The sequence below is a fragment of the Sus scrofa genome, chromosome 6 (genome assembly GCF_000003025.6).
Source record: "Sus scrofa isolate TJ Tabasco breed Duroc chromosome 6, Sscrofa11.1, whole genome shotgun sequence".
Classification (NCBI taxonomy): domain Eukaryota; kingdom Metazoa; phylum Chordata; class Mammalia; order Artiodactyla; family Suidae; genus Sus; species Sus scrofa.
The window spans coordinates 27,171,706-27,189,264 of record NC_010448.4 but is presented as its reverse complement, the minus strand read 5'-3'; the positions used below and the strand labels follow the sequence as shown (position 1 = coordinate 27,189,264).

General features: G+C 54.0%; 1 protein-coding gene across 1 annotated transcript in view; it reads right to left on the bottom strand.

Annotated features, from left to right (window-relative positions):
- BEAN1 (brain expressed associated with NEDD4 1) overlaps nt 1–13,242 on the bottom strand; it is a 41,727-nt gene extending 28,485 nt beyond the window's left edge. The window contains exons 1-2 of the mRNA XM_021093984.1: nt 13,080–13,242; nt 4,282–4,388 (exon numbers count right to left, since the gene is read on the bottom strand). Of these exons, the coding sequence (XP_020949643.1) occupies nt 4,282–4,306 (25 nt within the window). The 5' untranslated portion in view covers nt 4,307–4,388; nt 13,080–13,242. The remainder of the gene's footprint in view (nt 1–4,281; nt 4,389–13,079) is intronic.

Below are 17,559 nucleotides of genomic sequence, written 5' to 3'. Positions count from 1 at the left end.
AGTCGTATCTGATCCAAACCCCAGATTCATCTCCAAAGTCTCCAACCCTCTCCATTTTCCTCAATCTGTTACCAAAGACTGGGATAATACTAGGCTGTGGAGACAGAGGGTGGTCACTTTGCAGTCTCTTGAGCCTCTTTGCAGTGCCTGGCACCAAGCTAGAGTCTCCTCCTTGAGCCACATCAAATCTGGGCATCAACCAAAAGGCTATAATGACTATTTCCATTTTATAGGTGTGCAAGTTGAGGTTTCTAGTCGTTACAGCTTGCCCCAGACCACACAGCGGTAAGTGTCCGTGCCAGGTTGTCCTTGAGGCCAGGCACTGTCTACCACATCCCAGCGGCTCTGAGGGACACCCAAGGGCACCCGGAGGCTGGGCTGTGATTCCTTCCAGCCTGTGCGCAGCCTGTGAGCTTCGTGGAGACAAGCCCCACCTGGTTTCTCTGTGGATTGGTGAAACCAGCTTGACTTCAGGCTGTCTCCCCTGGGGCTCCAAAGCACCCCCCACCCCAGTCTGTCCCCTGAGGCCATCCCTGCCTCACGGGGAGCCCTGGGGCAGTGGGGACAAGAGGTTGTGAAGCATCTGTCCTGGGGACCTGGGTCCTGGGAGAGTCCTGGGCTGCCCTGCCTAGCTGGGCCAGATGGAGATGGCTCCCGCGCCTCAGGCCTGAGGAGCCAGGCTGCTCCTCCTCCTCCTCACCCAGTGCTTAAGGCCAGGAATGGCTCAGGGCCAAAGACCCGCCTTCCCTCTTGCAGCCGTGGGGCCCATCCCCTCCCTTTGCTCCTCCCCCTGCCTCAGCCTTTCCTCTGCCTGACCCTGCTGGCGCTGTCTCGGTGAGGGGCCAGATGAGCTCACAGGCCTGGAAGGTGAGAGGGGTCAGAGGGGTTGGGAAGGCCGCGCTGTGACCCAGCCTGGTGTGATTCACGGCCGCCCAGCTCCTGGGAGGCGGGTGCCTGCTCCCGCTGCAGCCGGTGTCGGATGCTGCGGAGGCAGGGCAGACCTCTGCCCGCTGCCCTGTCCCTTCCTGACCCCCTGAATGCTAACTCCTAGGAGCCGGGTCTTGCTTGGGAGACTCTGGAGCTTGTTCTTCCTTCTGGGGTCTTTCCCTTTTGCCCTTCTCAGTCCACAGCGGGGAGAGGGGAGGAATCCCAAATGGGAACACGCTCTGGCTCCTCTCCTAAGTTTTCCAGCTTTTAATGGGCTTTAGCATCTTCACGTGTGCTGAGCAGGATCCTGTTGTGAGCTACTGAAAGTTAAAGCGCTTCCTTGTTAGGTGTCTAAATTCACAGAGCAGGAAAGTAGGTGCTAAAAAAAAAAAAATAATAAGGTGTATGTGTGTCCAGGGCAGAGACCTCCTGGGATTTCAGGTTTCATCCTTCAGTGCTCCCGGCTTAGGCACATCAGGACAGCAGGGCTCTTGTGGCTCTGCGTCCCTTCCAGAACCTGCGTGAGGGTCTCTGGTCTGCAGGCTCAGGAGGTCGCCTGCAAGGCACCCGGTTTATCCCGGTTTGCTCACTTGTCCAGTTGTTCCATAAACATCTACTGAGGCAGTGATTTCCAGGTTGGCTCGGAGGGGCCTTGCTGATGGGGCTGGGTCAGGATGGAGAGCTGTTGACCCACTTTGCAAACCTCAGGGTCTCCGCGGGCAGGTGGCAGTGATGGATGGGTTGGAGGGGAATTGGGGGTGCCCCCAGATTTCTGGCCTGAGGGACTGAGTGGATGGTGGGACCCTAAACCAAGACCGCAAAGCAAGCAGAGCCGGCCTGGAGGGAGAGGTAGGGAGTTCAGTTCAGGCTGAATTTGAGCCGCGGAGGAGGGGCTGACCAGGGGAGAGGGGCTGCAGGAGGCAGAGGAATCAGAAGCTCAGGTAGAAACTGGGGTGGAAGCTGCTGGCCTAGAGGCTGCGGTGGAAAGCAGGGTGAGGACAAGAAGGTCTGGAGTGTTTGGGGAGAGAAGGCCAGGGCGGGGTTGGAGCCAGGGCAGGGGTGGGGGGACCCAGTATCCCAGGGCAGGTGCCTGAAGAATCCCTCCCCCACCACCAAAGGAGTCCACGAATGGATAATGGATGGGCAGACCCCAGATAGGCAGTCGGGCGGGAGCAGAACCCAGGGGAGGAGTCGCCAGGAAAGTTGATGGGGACCAACAGGGTCAGATGCAGCTGAGAACTGGAAACTCTGGGATGGACTCAGCCACACAGACATCGCTATGGTGTTGGGGTGGGGATGCAGGAGCCAGACTGAAGCAGACTAGGGGTGCTGAAAGGGGGGACAGTGAGCACTTCTTAGACAAGTTCAGAGAAAAGGTAAAGATTCTGATTGGACAGAGTGAGGCAAGGAACAGAGAAGGGGAGAGATGGAGGAAGGGGTGGGTCTGGACAAGCGCACGGGACCTGCTTTCGCCCAGGACCCTGAGCTCCTGGAAGCCACTGGCCTCGGCCACCCCTTCATTTTAGAGATGAGGACAGGTTGGCTAAAGCCTGGGAGAATGTGGTGGCAGAGTCAGGAGCTTCAGCTTCTCCCAGACCCAGCACCTCATCCTTGGTGCCTGACCATGCGTGTATTCATTCACAGACAATTTTGTGAGCGCCTGCTGCATGCTAGGCGCTGGGCCTGCGGGGGGAGAGGGGGATTCAGAGGTGTGCAGGGACTGCTTCTGAACAACCCAGAATTCAGATGCCTGCATCTGGAGTCCTCAGGAGATAGGTGCACAGAGCCCTGTCCTGGGGTGACAGCCCGTATTAGTGCACATGCGCAGGGCTCTGAAGGGCCTGGCTTGATCCCAGAAGGTTCTGGAAAGCCCTCTGCACTCAGCAGCCCCAGAGTTCTGTACTGCCAGCTGCTCCTGGGAGTAAGGCCACAACCACCCTGACCCTCTGTGGGGCAGGGGTCCCCAGGCTCAGACCAGCTCCCATGGCAGTCTTCTCACCTGGCCTGGGGCTCAGGCTTTGACATCTGCTCAGCTACAACAGCAGCCACGGTGACAACAGTAACAGTGGCTTATCAAGCTTGTCCTGTCTATCAGAAATCTTACAGCTCTTGATCTCTGCCTTCTCCATACCCACGGCAGCCAGACTGGGCTCCCCCACCCCCCATACCACTCTTTGCACAGTGAACCCCACTGCCACCCCACTCCCCTGGGCATGCCTGGTGATAATCGCTCTCAGATGGGATCGGCCAGCTCCCCTTCCCCCACTACAGCAGCCCCTTGATGTCCACAGATTTGACAACTGGGCTTTCGACTATTTGGAAGAGAGGCCCCCAACCCCCAAGATGTGGGACCTGTAGCCAGTGGTACAGATTCAGACAGACACTGGTGAGTGGGGGTGAGGCAGCAGCCAGCGTGAGCATGGATGAGGGGCGATGACGAGTAGAAAGAAGGTAGGTCCTGATTTCACCCAGGCTCACAGCCCCGACTCACTAAGGAGAAGGGATAGGGAGGGCGGAGTGCCCTCCCAATTGCAGCAAGTGACAGTGGATTTGAGGGGGCTTGGGGATATCATGGGAGCAAGTAGGCAGCCACAAGGAGGAGAGGTGAAGGGGACTCTGTAAGGGTGGCGGCATGAGCTGCTCAAGGTGGGGCTGATGACAACCAGGGGACTAAGCCCAGGGGCTACAGCCTTGAGCCCCAGGGGTACACCTAACTGAGCCTGTCGTCTGGCCGCGTGAGTGTCAGGGAGCCATGAGAAGGATGTCATGGGCAAAATCATCTAACGCCATCATTAGATGAAATGAGCTAGTAAACGGGGGGCTACATGGTGGGGCTGCTCTGGGAAGGGCTTCCTAGGACACCAAACTCCAAGGAGTGTGTTCTGTGGAGCACCCATCCATGAGACATTGCTTATGATCGAATTTGGGAAGACCACTGGACTTCCTCTTTCCTATGGAGACTCACAACACAGCGCCACATTCAAGGCTCTGAAAAGGCCTGCAAGAGCAAAATCTACTTGACTTTGCTCACTTAGTATTTCCCACACTCATTTGGCTATGTTTTTTTTTTTTTTTTTTTTTTTTTTTTTTTTTTTAAGTAACCACATTAATATCCCTTGGACAAACACTGATCCACACTTTGGGAAGTGCTGATAAAAAGGGACTGGCAGAGTGTGAGGTCTCTTGCAGACATCAGGGCTCTTCTGTGTTGCCCTCCCCCATCCACCATATCGTATCAAACCCTTATCAGACCCCTGGAGCTCTTTGGCCAAACGTCCTACAGACATCCTCCACAACCCTGACTCTGCCCTTTCCTGGCCCCGAGCTGTGGGAGGCTGTGGGGAGGAGACTTACAGGGGCAGGGGCGTTTGAAGGACATGTAATCCTTGGAGCAGAAGAGCGGAGCCAGCCTGCCCAGGTGCACAGCTCTGACTTCTCGCAGGGAAGGACCCTCCGCTCACCTGCAGAGACACAAAAAGGCAGGTGATGGGGGCACCCATCTGGCACCCACTGACCCTAAAGGCTGGGGGCGCTGTGTCCACTGGGCTGTCAGCCTCTGGGGAGAGAATGGTGACTTTGAGGGCATGTACCCAGTCTGAGTGGGGTTCTGGAGGGCTCTGGGCTCCAGGGTCCTAGAGGGTTCTAGGGCGGGGTGGTACAAATGCATGCTGGGGTCTCAGTAGTGGGTGGAAGGGGGGATATCCTAGAGAGAGCCTTGAGCATCTTACAACAGGCAGGGCTGGAAGGACCCTTGAAGATCAGCCTAGGGTCCTCATTTCACAGAAGAGGAAACAGACCTAGAGAGGGCGAGGGACAGCTTAAAGTCTCATAGCTGGCTTTGGAAGGGAATTCAGAGATGCCTAGCTCAAACCATGCTATCATTAATATTATTAGCATCATTTTTGTCATCTCAACAACTTTAAGAGGAAGATGCTCTTTTCATTTATATTTTATAAATAAGGCAGTTGAGGCTCAGAAGTTATGAAGCTTTGCAAGGTGCACAGCTTCTCATTATAGGCTGGGACTAGAACCCAGGTCTGTTTGACTCCAGAGCCCACACTGTCAGCCAGCATACTCTTTTGTAAGGCACCTAAAATATTAAATGACCAACTCAGAAATAAGGACCCCGAGAATGAAAACGTCTCTTCCCCAATTCCCCCTCCACCTCCGCATGAACATCCAGGTGTGACACCTGGATGTCTGTGCAGCAGAGGAGCGCCAGGACACTCTAACACCCGTCTGCAACAGAGGAAACATTTTCAGAAAAGTAATCCATCCTCCCATGCTGCTGAAGGTCTAAACCGGTTCGGTCTCTCCTGGTATGTCCCCAGGAGAGTTAGGGAGTTACAGTTCTTATTTCCCAGGCAGTGTGGTCTCTTGACTTGCAGAGAACAGACTGCACCTTTGGATGGACACGGAGCCCAGCAGGCACTTGCAGGGGAAGCTGGCAGCCACAAACCAGCAGGAAAACAGCCTGGCTCCTCCAGGTCCCGGGGGTAGTGGGCTTCCCGGATCCTGGGGATGACATCATTGTGGACAGAACTTTTCCGTGAGAAGCAGGTCCACAGCTTCCCACCCTTGTCTCCCCAGGAATGTATATATATTCCCCAGATGGGTCCCATGTTTTGACCAAGCCAAACTACACTGACTAATAATTGATTTTTCTATTTAATAAGCAAATCACACACCTATCTTTGTAGAGCTGCAGCCCAGAAGTCCAGTGCCTGAGAGCTAATAGCATTCTGCTACTTCCTGGTGGTGTAACTTTGGGTAAGCACTTCACTTCTCTGAGCTGCAGCATCTTCCTGGGGAAAGCAGGGTAAACACACTTAACTTGCCTTGAGGATAAGCATTATGGATGGAAGGCCCCTGGCATGAGGTGTATGGCCGCAAAATGTTCATTCTGCTGCCTGGGTTGGGGTGGGGGGAGCTGTCACTGCTGATAACCTGGGGGTCCCTCTTCAGGTGGCTCCTTCCAGCTTAGCCTTTCCTGGAGTGAACCCCAGGCTGGCCTGACACCCACTCCCATTCCCCATAGAAACCAACTGGAAAGTTCTGATGGGGGAAGTGGAGATAGGATGCGATCTCCCCAGGCCCGGTGGAACTGGCGTGGCAGGCTGCTACACTGGAAGATTCACAGAGCATATCAGGGCCTGGGATCCATGCTCCCTAATATACATGCGTGTACATGTGTGTTTGCTTGTATGAGTGTCCCTGTGCACTGTGGCCGCATGTGAGTCTAGTTCTGGGGCTCTGCTTACCTCTAGTGAACCGGCATGGTGCAGGGGCTTAGCGAAAGCGTGCAGAATGTACACTTCCTGTAGGGCTGTCTTGGTGGCATCTGATGCTGTGGAGGCTGCTCACCACCTCCAATTCTTCAAGCAGTTGTCCCCAAGGTCCTGCTTCTCCTAGAGGCCCCTTGTATTCCCTCTTTCCTCCTACTGTACCTTGTGACTTTTGAGATGAAGGCTGAGGTTTCGCACGGTGTGGAGAGATGGGAGATGGGTCTCCCAGGGCACACCAAGAACCCTCACCTTATGTCTGATTTTCTGTGGTCAGTTGGGGTGTTCGATGGACAGTGGGCAAGCTCCGCCCCCGGCAAGGGCCCAGCGGGTTTGGCCGTGGGTCAGGTAGACATTTACGTATATGGAGATGTTCTGGCCCCCAGGCTATCAGCATCGCTCACATTCTCCAAACGCCGGTGTTAGCGACATTATCCTCAAATCCCTTTCAGTGGGTCACGTCATTTTCATTGTGTGGAGGAGAAAACCCACGGGCTCCGTGACCTGACCCACCCAAAGTCACAGAGGAGAGGAGGAGGAGGCGCTGCGCACGGAGACTCTTTCGCACGTCCCTCCCCCGCCCCCCCGCCCCCCTTGGTTACTGCCAGGGAAACCCCACAGAGATCTGACACCCAGGTCACGTCTCCCATCTCCCGTCGCCCGCCTCACTCAGTACCCAGCATCTGAGGCGAAGCGCGTCCCTGCCTGTGACTCATCTCCGACTGGATTGTCTGGCTGGAAAGTGGAGGGCGGGTGGGCTGGCGGCTGCGGTTCTCCAGGTTCTGAGGTGGCTGCATGGTGGGCGGCCAAGTCCACCGTCTCCCCCGCTTCGCTTCGTGTCCCTGCTCCCAGAGTACCTCTACTCTGTGGCCCCCCATGACCCCCAGATATCGGTTCACGAGCTCGTGGTTTAGGCGACCGGCTCCGTATCCCTGGCAGAGGCGGTCACGTAACAGCGCATGCGCGGCAAAGGCGGCCGGACCGGCGGGTTGAGACTCGCCAGTTCTGGCGCAGGGCGCTTGGTAGCTGGCCTGTGGAAGGGGCCACGTCTACGCAGTGCCTACTCAACCCACTAGATGTCAAAATAAATCTCCATTTTACAGTTGACGACACAGAAAGGAGTCTCAGAAATGAGGGAGGCGGGTCTTTATGTAAGCCTGATGATTTCCCCAATGGGGAAGAATACTCCCTGGCGAGTGTGGGTAAGTGTGATTGCAGACATACCTCGGAGATGTTGTGGTTTGGTGTTGACGCTTCAGAACACTGCAGTATAGCGAGTCACACAGTATTTTTGGTGTCCAAGTGCATATAAGTGCTTAGTATGCCATAGGGTTTTTGTTTTATTTCTTTTTGGTCTTTTTAGGGCCGCACCCGCCCTAAAAATGTTCCCGGGCTAGGGGTGGAGTTGGAGCTACAGCTACCGGCCCAGCCAGTGGGATCCTTCACCCACTGAGCGAGGCCAGGGATCGAACCCACAACCTCAAGGTTACCGGTTAGGTTCGGGAACTCCCCCCTTATTTTTCCCCTTCCTAGGGCTGAACTCTTGGCACATGGAAGTTCCCAGGCCAATCGGAGCTACAGCTGCCGGCCTAGGCCACAGTCACAGCAACTGCCAGATCCGAGCCATGTCTGTGGCTCACACCACAGCTCATGGCAACTCTGGATCCTTAACCTGCTGAACAGGGCCAGGGATCAAACCCACGTCGTCATGGATACTAGTTGGGTTCCTTATCACTGAGCCACAACAGAACCTCCAAGTGGTAATCTTCTTGTAACAGTAAGAACAACAACAACAAGGACAAAATCACTGATAACAGGTTGCCACAATGAATACAGTTAACAATGAAAAAGTTTGAGGTGTTGTAAGAATTATCAAAATGTGACATGGTAAGGCATAAAGTGAGAAATGCAGCTAGAAAAATGGCACCAGTAGACTTGCTTGACACAAGGTTGCCCCAAACCTTCCATTTGTAAAAATATGCAACATCTAGGAAGAGCAATAAAACAAGGTATGCCTGTACATGTGTCATGTGATTGAAGAAGCAGATGAACGCAGGAGTGGAGGAGAAAAGGAGTGAGAGGACAGTGGCGCAGAGGCTGGGAGAAGACACGGAAGTTTGCAAACATGTAACTTGGTGCTGATACTAGGAAAGGGATCCAGGTGTGTGACAACCTCTGCAGCAAGGAGACCTTTTATTCCCATGCAAAATTTGGCCACAAGTGTGCTATACTGAGTTGGTCAGGAAATGCCTGGAGACTCCATCATTTACCTGGACTGGCCCTCTATTGGATCAGCTACTCTCCCCAATGCCACCAAAGCTGACTTCTAAGACCTCCTTTGTTGTCTAACTACATAAACCAGCCCATGTGCAAACCAGCAAATAGGACCTGACCAAGGATGTAGACAGACCTTACGCAGGGTCCAGAAAACACCAAAGAGGCCATAGAACAGCACTGCTGCAGCAGCGAAAGATACAAGCCCAGTATCCAATGAGAGGACAGGCTGAGCAAATTTTGATGTACACTTAAATGTGGAATATTATATAGCCATGAAATCATGTTTTTTAAAAGAAAAATTTAATAACAAAAACTTCAGTGTAATATTAAGAGGGAGAAAAAACACCACCAGGTAAGCAGGTTTTAGAACTCTGCATACAACATGATCCTTAATTTTGTAAGGAAAAAAAAAACCTAGAGAAGATATTCATACATAGAAAAAGATTAGGAAGGAAATAGACTAAAATATTCACAGTCATGTATTTTCTGGGCAGTGGTGAGATTGAGGAGGATTTTTATGTTCTTTCATTTTTCAAAATGACTTTCCAAATTTTCTGCAATGAACATGTATTACTTTTATAATCTGAAAAAATCATTAAAGTGAAGATTTGAAAAAACCTTTTGTGCTAACAAAGAGTAATTACGTGAATAAATCAGAGATGGTTAACTCATTGGAAGTTTTAAAAGCTAAGTTAATTGCCTCTGAACATGCCATTTGTTATTGCAAAGATTAAAAAAAAATTAACTTGTCTCTGAACTTACTGATAAGGAGCTTTATTAACATGTTAGGAGCATAATCTCCACTGTTTTTAACCTTCCTCACATTTTCTCTGGCGCTCAGCGAGTCCTGTTTGCCACCTTTTTGAGGGACTAGTTTCTGCCATGAACCTTAAGGTCTTATTTTCAGGCAAGCTATACACTTGGCAAAAGTAATAAACAGACCTTATGTTTGAAAAACACTTTATAATTTGCAAAGCATACTACGTGCTGGTTAGTGTCTTGGTCTCTGGGTGTATAAGAGTAAGCAAAATGGTTAAAAGTCTCTGCCTTTGGAGAGCTTACATTATATTGACGAGGGCAGATGATAAACAAATGAGTAAGATAAATAAATGTTGAGGATGATAAGTGCTATGGAGAAAAATGGGAGAAAGGGGATAGGGATTAATGAGGTGGGAGCTGCTCTTTTCCATTTAATACTGTTTGAATAGGAAAAACAATGAAGGTGTCTTTGCAAATTCTATAGCCCATAGACAGACAGTGGTTGAAGATATCCATGGAGGAAGCATCCCACTAACTAATTACATCTCATCTAAGATATTATGTGCTAATTATTAATTTTACAAACTTAAAATTATGATGAGTCATAGTCATGTTTTAAGTTTTTTTTTTGTTTGTTTGTTTTTTGTCTTTTCTAGGGCCGCTCCCTCGGCATATGGAGGTTCCCAGGCTAGGGGTCGAATTGGAGCTGTAGCCGCCTGCCTATGCCAGAGCCACAGCAACGCGGGATCCGAGCTGCGTCTGCGACCTACACCACAGCTCACAGCAACGCCAGATCCTTAACCCACAGCCTCATGGTTCCTAGTCGGATTCGTTAACCACTGAACCACAACGGGAACTCCCAATGTTTTAAGTTTTCTAGACCTAGCAAAGTTTGTCTTTAACCTCCCTAAGCCTCCGTGTTCTCACCTAGGGACAACTTTAGTACCTAAATCAGAGGACTCTTGTCAGAATCCAAAGAGAAGATGCATATGCTCGGGAAACGGTCTGTGTTCAGTGCTTGTTCATGGTGCAGACCCAGCAAGGCCACTGCGCAGGGTCCATGTGACATTGCCACGTGTTCCCCATATGTTATTTCTCTTATCCTTACAACTGAACTGGGAGGTGTGGAATATTTTTTCATGTTTTCAGGAGGAAATTGAGGCCCCGAAGGGTAAATCTCTGGCCCAGAATCACATGCCAAAAACCAGGTGGTTCAGCTCCAAGAAGCTGCACTCTCAGCCACAGCTCTACTTTGTGTTGAGGGGCTCAGGTTCTCCCTTTAGGAGGCTGAGAGCTGACTGCCGCCTTCCCGCCCCTTACTCTGAGCTCCGAGCACTTCCAGGGCAACAGCTCCAGGTAAACAGCCCCTGAGTGTGTCTAACTGGTACTTCCCAGAACAGAAGGAGGTGCCCATATTCCCACCACGTGGCCTACTGGCTGTGTTCCAAATACTGTGTGAACCAGGAGACACAGAGCTCCTAATGAGTTTCTGATCCACTCCTTTGGGAAGAAGAGGCGAGGATTATGGAAGACACAAGGATGTGACACCCCAGTGGGAATGGGGCTGGGTGGGCATAGGCTACAGTGGAAGAAGAGGAGAGAGGGGGTTTCTGTGTAGAAGGAGCCGGGAGGAGACGGCCCATTCTGCCTCTTCACCAGGTCCCTACCAGGCAACATGTGGACAGCCCCCCCCCAAATGGCCCCCATACTGGGCAGCTGGGACACAGGTGAGCAGGACTAACATGCGTGTCCACAAGCTGGACATCTGTTTTCTTCCCAGCAACACTTCTGGTCACCTACACCCTCCATGCCACCCCAAGGATTCCAGCATCCCTCCCCAGACCCTGGGCGTCGTTGGTTCTACTTTGGGTCTGAAGTCTCAGCTGCACAGACCAGGGAGACCTCTTCCTGGGCACCCAGCTCTGAATATCAAACCTCTCAGTCAGCAACGGGCTCCATTTCCTCCCCAAGGGTCATCATTTCTGGTGCCTCGTGGCCCAGTTGCCTAGATGAACATATCTCAGTCAGCAGAGGATCAGGGTTAGGACCCCCTCAGACTTCCCGCACTCTCTGCCCTGATGGCTGCTCCCCCTGCTGCTCTTTGCTGCCTGTCTGAACTGTCACCACTGGAACGTCCAAGCCACCTGACTGTCTGATCACTCCCCAGGGAAAGCAGCCCTCCCAGGCCCCAAACTCTGGAGTGGAGGGAGGTGTGAATTCTCTGGCACAGTGTGAGCAGTACTTGGGGAGCCCTCCATGGGGACAGCTGACATTAGTCAAGAGCAAAAGAAAGAGTCGATCAGATACAATCTTTCCCAACCTGGATGGAGATGATAGGTTGGGAGGGGTGCGAGGTTGGGAAGCAGAGAGCCTGGCGGGGAGGGGACCTCTGAGAAAGGGCTGGCCCTAAGGAGATGGTTTTGCATTGCAGTTAGATGTCATCAAGGCCTTCAGGGAGTCAAAGGCCTCCTTGGAGGGGTGTGTGTGGGGGGTTCATGTCCCCAAACTCCTCAGGGGAACTCGCTCTGTTTCAGCATCTATTGGTGCTGGGACACTTCATAAAACATCACCTCTAGTCAATCTGAACTTCATGATGGCTGTGTGCCAAGCACCATGCTAGGCACCCCCCCCCACCCCCAGCATCACCTCATTTAATCCTCCCAACCCACCTTCCCCGTGTTTCAGATGGGGAAATTGAAGCTCAGAGAGGTTAGGTATCTTGCTTAAGCTAGGAAGTCAGCCAAGCCCACTCTCCGGTTCCAGAGCCCTTAAACACTCTGCTCACAACAGAATCCTGCCTACTTGTCAGCGGAGGAAATTGAGGCACAGGGAGTTGAAGTCACTTGTTCCAGTAGAACAGTCATGATGATTTAGGGGAGTCAGGAGGGGCTTGCTCAAGGCAGGAACTGTGTGAATCAAGACAAGGACCAAGCTCCTGGAGCCCCCACCTCTCACACCTGTCCCTTGTGCCCTTCCCTTCCCAACCTGGGCCTGGCCGCCCACGCGGCACGGGGCTTGGGATCGGGAGGGCAGCCCTGAGTCCTCCACGCGCCCGCCACAGGACCGCCGGGCCGACCGGGAGAGGGGAAGGGCTAGGGCTGTGCGAGTCAGCCGGGGGTGAGGTGGGCACTACTAACTTCCGAGGGCTCTCGGAGAAAGACGGCTATACCATTTGGCGCTGCGCAGCCAGTCAGAGCAGCCTCCTCGGACTCAGCCTCGAGTCCCATTTACCGCGCTAGAAAAAGTCTGCCCCAGAGCTGGAGAAGGTGCAGCGCGGACACCCCCTCTCGCCCTGACTGTGCTTGCGATACGCCAGCGCGGCAGGTACTGAAGCGGGGCCACGGCCCTGGTGACCTGCCCGTCGGAGGGTCAAACTTCTGGGCTTGAGGGTCGGGGGTGGGTTCTGCTTCAAACTCCACAAAGCCCAGATCTTCCTTCCTCTTCTAGCCCGGCCGTAAGTGCGTTCTAATTTCCCCTTCTTAGGTAGGATGTTCAGGGGTCCCCCAAACCGAGGGCGGGGTCGTGGAGCTGTCTTAACGCGGGATAGATGTTGGTTTGGGACTCGCGTCGGGCAAGAATCTGGGAAACCGCCCTTTCCCCGCGTGCTCGGGGGCCAGCCTCGGGTCCCGGTGACCCGCCCGGGGGCGCGCGGGTCGGGGCTGGGGTCCGCGGGAGAGAGGGGATCCGGTTCGGAGCGCGCTGCGGTTCCGCCCCGCACCGCGCCGAGCGCCCCCAGGTGTGTGCGTGCGCCGGGGCGCCGCAGAGCGCGGGGGAGGGGGCCGGGACCCCCTCCCCGCCCCTCCCCAGCACCGCCCCCGGCCCCACGCCCCTTACTCGGCTTGGCTGCCTCGCTCCGATCCGTGCGCCGCACTGCCGGCTCCAGCTTCGGCTCCAGCTCGGGTTCCCGCTCTGGCTCCGCTCCCGCTCCCGCTCCGGTTCCCGCTCGGATGCCGCTGCGCTCGGGCTCGGGCGTCGCGGGGGGCGCGCCGCTCTGCCTCGGCCTGCTGGGCGCGCAGGGGCGGGGCGGGGCGGGGCGGGGCGGGGCCGGGCCGGGCCGACCCGGTGCCCGCGATCCCCGGCCGAGGCGGCGGCGGCGGCGGCTTCCCGGCCCCGGCCCTGCCCTGTCGCAGCCCCGCCCGGCTGCCCGCCGGCCCCGCGCCGCCGCCCACGCCACGGCCGCCCGCTCCCGCCGCCCTGCGCCGGGGCTCCGGGGCCTCAGCAGCGCTGGGCCGCCGCCCGGGTCATTCCAGAGCTGGGGGGACGCGGCGGAGGGCGGGGGACGAGCCGCGCCCCTCTGCGCACAGCCAGCCCGACACCCACACAGCGGCAGGCGGGGCGGCGCGGCGAGGAGGCCGAGAGATGCTGGGAGGCCAGCGTGCCAGCCAGATAGATAGCGTGTGTAGAGAATGACATACAGACAGGCGGGAGCAGAGGAGCGCAGACACACAGACATGTGCAGAGAAGGGTAGACAAACGACATGTGCCAGCCGGGTTTGTCAGAGGCAGTCCTGGGCCCTCGGGCAGGGGACCCGTGTCACGGCCACTGGGAGGGGCAGAGGAGCCTGGCAGGGCCTCCTGCTCCCAGTTGCTGCCGGCGAGTGGTGAGTTCAGGGGTATGCGGGGATGTCAGCTAGACCCGGCTCAAGCCTTCGGCTTCTGAGCAACCAGCTGGCCTATTTCTTGCCCCCGTCACCCAAGCCTGTGCCCTCTGTACCCGCTGGACACAGAGCTCTGCCCTGGCAGACGCATGCCTGCCTGCCTCAGCGGGGTTTTGCTTCAAGAGGAGTTCCTGGCTTTCAGGACCTGCTCTGGCCCCCTCTCCTGTGGGGCCTTCCGCAAGCCCATCCCATCTCCCAGACCTCCCTTTCTTCATTACAACAGGGCTCCAGTTTCTTGCAGCCTTGCTTGTGTGGGTGCGTTCCGGTTATCTGTGGAATCGCTTATTTAATCTCCTCTACTTAGCTGGAGGGACGCCCTTGGGGACCTGCATAGGGTATGCCCTCTAAATTTGGGGAATGAATTGATGACATATTTTGTTGATTCTTCTCCTAACTCCCATTATGTTGATGGCAGCTAGTAAGTGGTTCTCAAGAATTAAACATGAGGTCAAGGAGCTGCACAAGTTGTTGACAAAACTTGGGAAATGAGAGGAGCCATGCGGATGGAGTGCAAGAGAAGCCAGGAAGCCATTGGCACTGCAGGGAGGGTGGGGACAGAGCAGGCTCTGGTGGAGAAAACAAACTTACTCCACACCACCTCTGCCAGTCAGCATGTCTTGGGCTTCCCTGGGTGGAGGCAGAGGGACCTAGATGGTCTGGAGCCTTGGTGGGTGAGGACACTTCCCACCCTCCTTTGGTAGCTCTTCATTCTGGGCTCTCCCTCCTGCACTGCCTCCCCCATCCCCCCAGACGGTGGGAGGAGGTTGGACCCAGGCTGAGGGATCCCAGCTCCATCTGGGGCTATGATGGGGGCATATGTGCTAGGTGGGGGATGGTGTCGGGGTGAATGGAGACATCCCACAGAGTCCTAAGAAATGGCACCTGAGAAGTCCTTTGTCCAACCCAGGCATTTATCCTATGGATGAACAGATGAAGGACCTAGAGAAAGGAGGGGTGAGGCCAGGGTCAGAGAGCTAGGACTGGAGGCTCTAGGACTCCAGGCCAGGGCTGAGCCTACTGCACAACTTTGCAAAGGTGACCTTGACCTTCCTGAGCAGGCACCTGGTGATCTGTGCAGGATGGATATTCCATTGAGGGGCTTTACCAGCAGTCTGTCCACTTGGGTGAGACTGTGGGTATGTGTGTTTTGTGGAAGGCTCTAGCCAGAAAGAGTTCATCCCCCTCCACTCTCCGCTTGAGCATCGCTAGTCTGGCAAGTCCGGCTTGTTCTTCACACTGGAACCCACAGCTGGTTTCCACTGGGCGCGGTGATGTTGGGTTTAGCTTTGGGGAGTTGGTTTGTGTTGATTTGTCTATCTAGCTATCCATCCACAGTTACCTATCAGTGTAGGTCACTTGAGAAACATCAAAAAGCAAAACAAGAACAGAAAAATTGGTCACTGTTAATTTTGAGGCTTCTTTATCTTCCTAATGTCACTACGCTGCAAGTGTCCTTACTAGAATGCGCTTGCTCACACTCCTCTCCTCTGTCACATTTTTCATGGCTGCCTAGCATTGCATCAGATGGCTGTATTATATTTTATTTAACTAATCCTCTGTGACTCGGCATGCAGTTTCAAGCTTTGCACCTTCAAGACACCACCACAGTGAACGTTCTTATGGCTGAGTTTGTGCGTGTCTGTGATTATTATTATTACTATTTTTATTTTTTGTCTTTTCAGGGCCGCTCCCGTGGCATATGGAGGTTCCCAGGCTAGGGGTCTAATCGGAGCTGTAGCCACCGACCTTCGCCACAGCCACAGCAACTCGAGATCCGAGCTGCATCTTCAACCTACACCATAGCTCATGGCAATGCCGGATCCTTAACCCATTGAGCGAGGCCAGGGATTGAACCCGCAACCTCATGGTTCCTAGTTGGATTCGTTTCTGCTGCACCACGACGGGAACTCCTGATTATTCTTGATTTCAGCAGCTATCTTCCTGTATATTTTGAGGTGTTCTTCCCATCCCCCCTTCTTTTTTGAACGTTCCCGGGCAAGGGATTGAATCTGCTCCATAGCAGGGACAATGCGGGTCCTTAACTACTAGGCCACCAGAAGACTCCGAGGCTTTCTTCTGTTTGGGGTCGGAATTGTGGGCCTTCTGGGCACCAGGGAAGCTCAGTGGTGTTTAGTGTCTGCTAGGTCATGAGCAGGGAAGGAGGTTGGACGGAGGGTCAGGCGGTGCCATCTTGGGACACTGAGGGGCCCTGGGAGTCAAGTCCCAGGCTGCAGGGACCTGCCCTATGGTGTGCTCTTCATTACCCTGTCCCTCAAAGGGTACAGTCGCCTTATCAATTTGATTGTTTCGGGGAATCTTCTGATACTAAGGGTGGAGGAGGGGAGGGGAAAAGGCCAGCAGGATGGTCTGGGGTCTGGCGGGGGGGGGGTCGGGGGGGGGGAGGAAGGGTATCTGTCTAAAAAACCCATCACACCCTTCAGCAAGGTTATCTTTTTTGCTAGTACATCCCCTATCCAGAGTTAGGTCAGAAGCATCTTCCCAGGAGTTCCTGTGGTGGCCCAGTGGTTAACAAATCCGACTAGGAACCATGAGGTTGCGGGTTTGATCCCTGCCCTTGCTCAGTGGGTTAAGGATCCGGCGTTGCCGTGAGCTGTGGTGTGGGTCGCAGACGTGGCTTGGATCCTGCGTTGCTGTGGCTCTGGCGTAGGCCGGTGGCTACAGCTCCAATTGGACCCCTAGCCTGGGAACCTCCATATGCCACAGGAACGGCCCTAGAAAAGGCAAAAAGACAAAAAAAAAAAAAAAAAAAAAAAAAAAGCATCTTCCCAGCCTTGAATTATGTCACAAAGGGCCCAGGTCTCCAGATGGCCTTGGCTTTGCAACGTCACCCAGCATGTTCTAGAAAGAGAGTAGGTGAGGGAGGAAAAGCTATTCCACCAGTTTTTCTAAGACATTTTTTTCTCTTGCCCTCTGACTTTTGCTAAAGACCCCCTCAAATGCGTCTCAGCAGCATGAAGGGAGGATGGAGCAAGAGACAGAGGCTTGGTTGGTGCCTGGTGTGGGGCGGGGTCAGGAAGCAGAGCCCACCCAAAGCCCAGGGGCTCAGGGCGGTGCTCACGCCGGAGGGCGGGGCAGAGAAATAGCTGTAAAACCTTCTGCAGGTGCTCTCTCTGCTGAGACCTTGGCTTTGTGCTTTCACCCACTTTACGGATGAGGAGACTGAGACCCTCTGAATTTAAATGACTTTCCAGAGATGCACACGTGATTAATCCGTGCCAGGTAAGCTGATGGGACACTTTCAAATAGGCAGAAAGGATGACCAGGTGTCCGTCTCATCGAATGTTAGGTGTTCCGTGGCACATGGTTACCTGCGTACCTTTCATGGTCTCTGAGAGTTTTTTAGTCTTCTGTTTTCTTACGGTATTTATTATTTTGGAGGTTGTAGAAAACTGATTGTAATGTATCGTCCGTTGCGATGCACATGCCTTTCATCAGGTGAAGTCCATTCAGGGCTTGCTGGGGGAGGGGCAGCTACAAGCTGTACCTGTGGCTTCACTTTGGATCCTATCTGGGATTGTGCATAACATCTTTTTGGTTCTCTCATTGATGAATGAGTTAAGTGAAATCTTTGACATGTGCTCATTTTATATTTGTGTAACAGTCATGGTTTTATCCATAAAAAAATAGACCCTTTG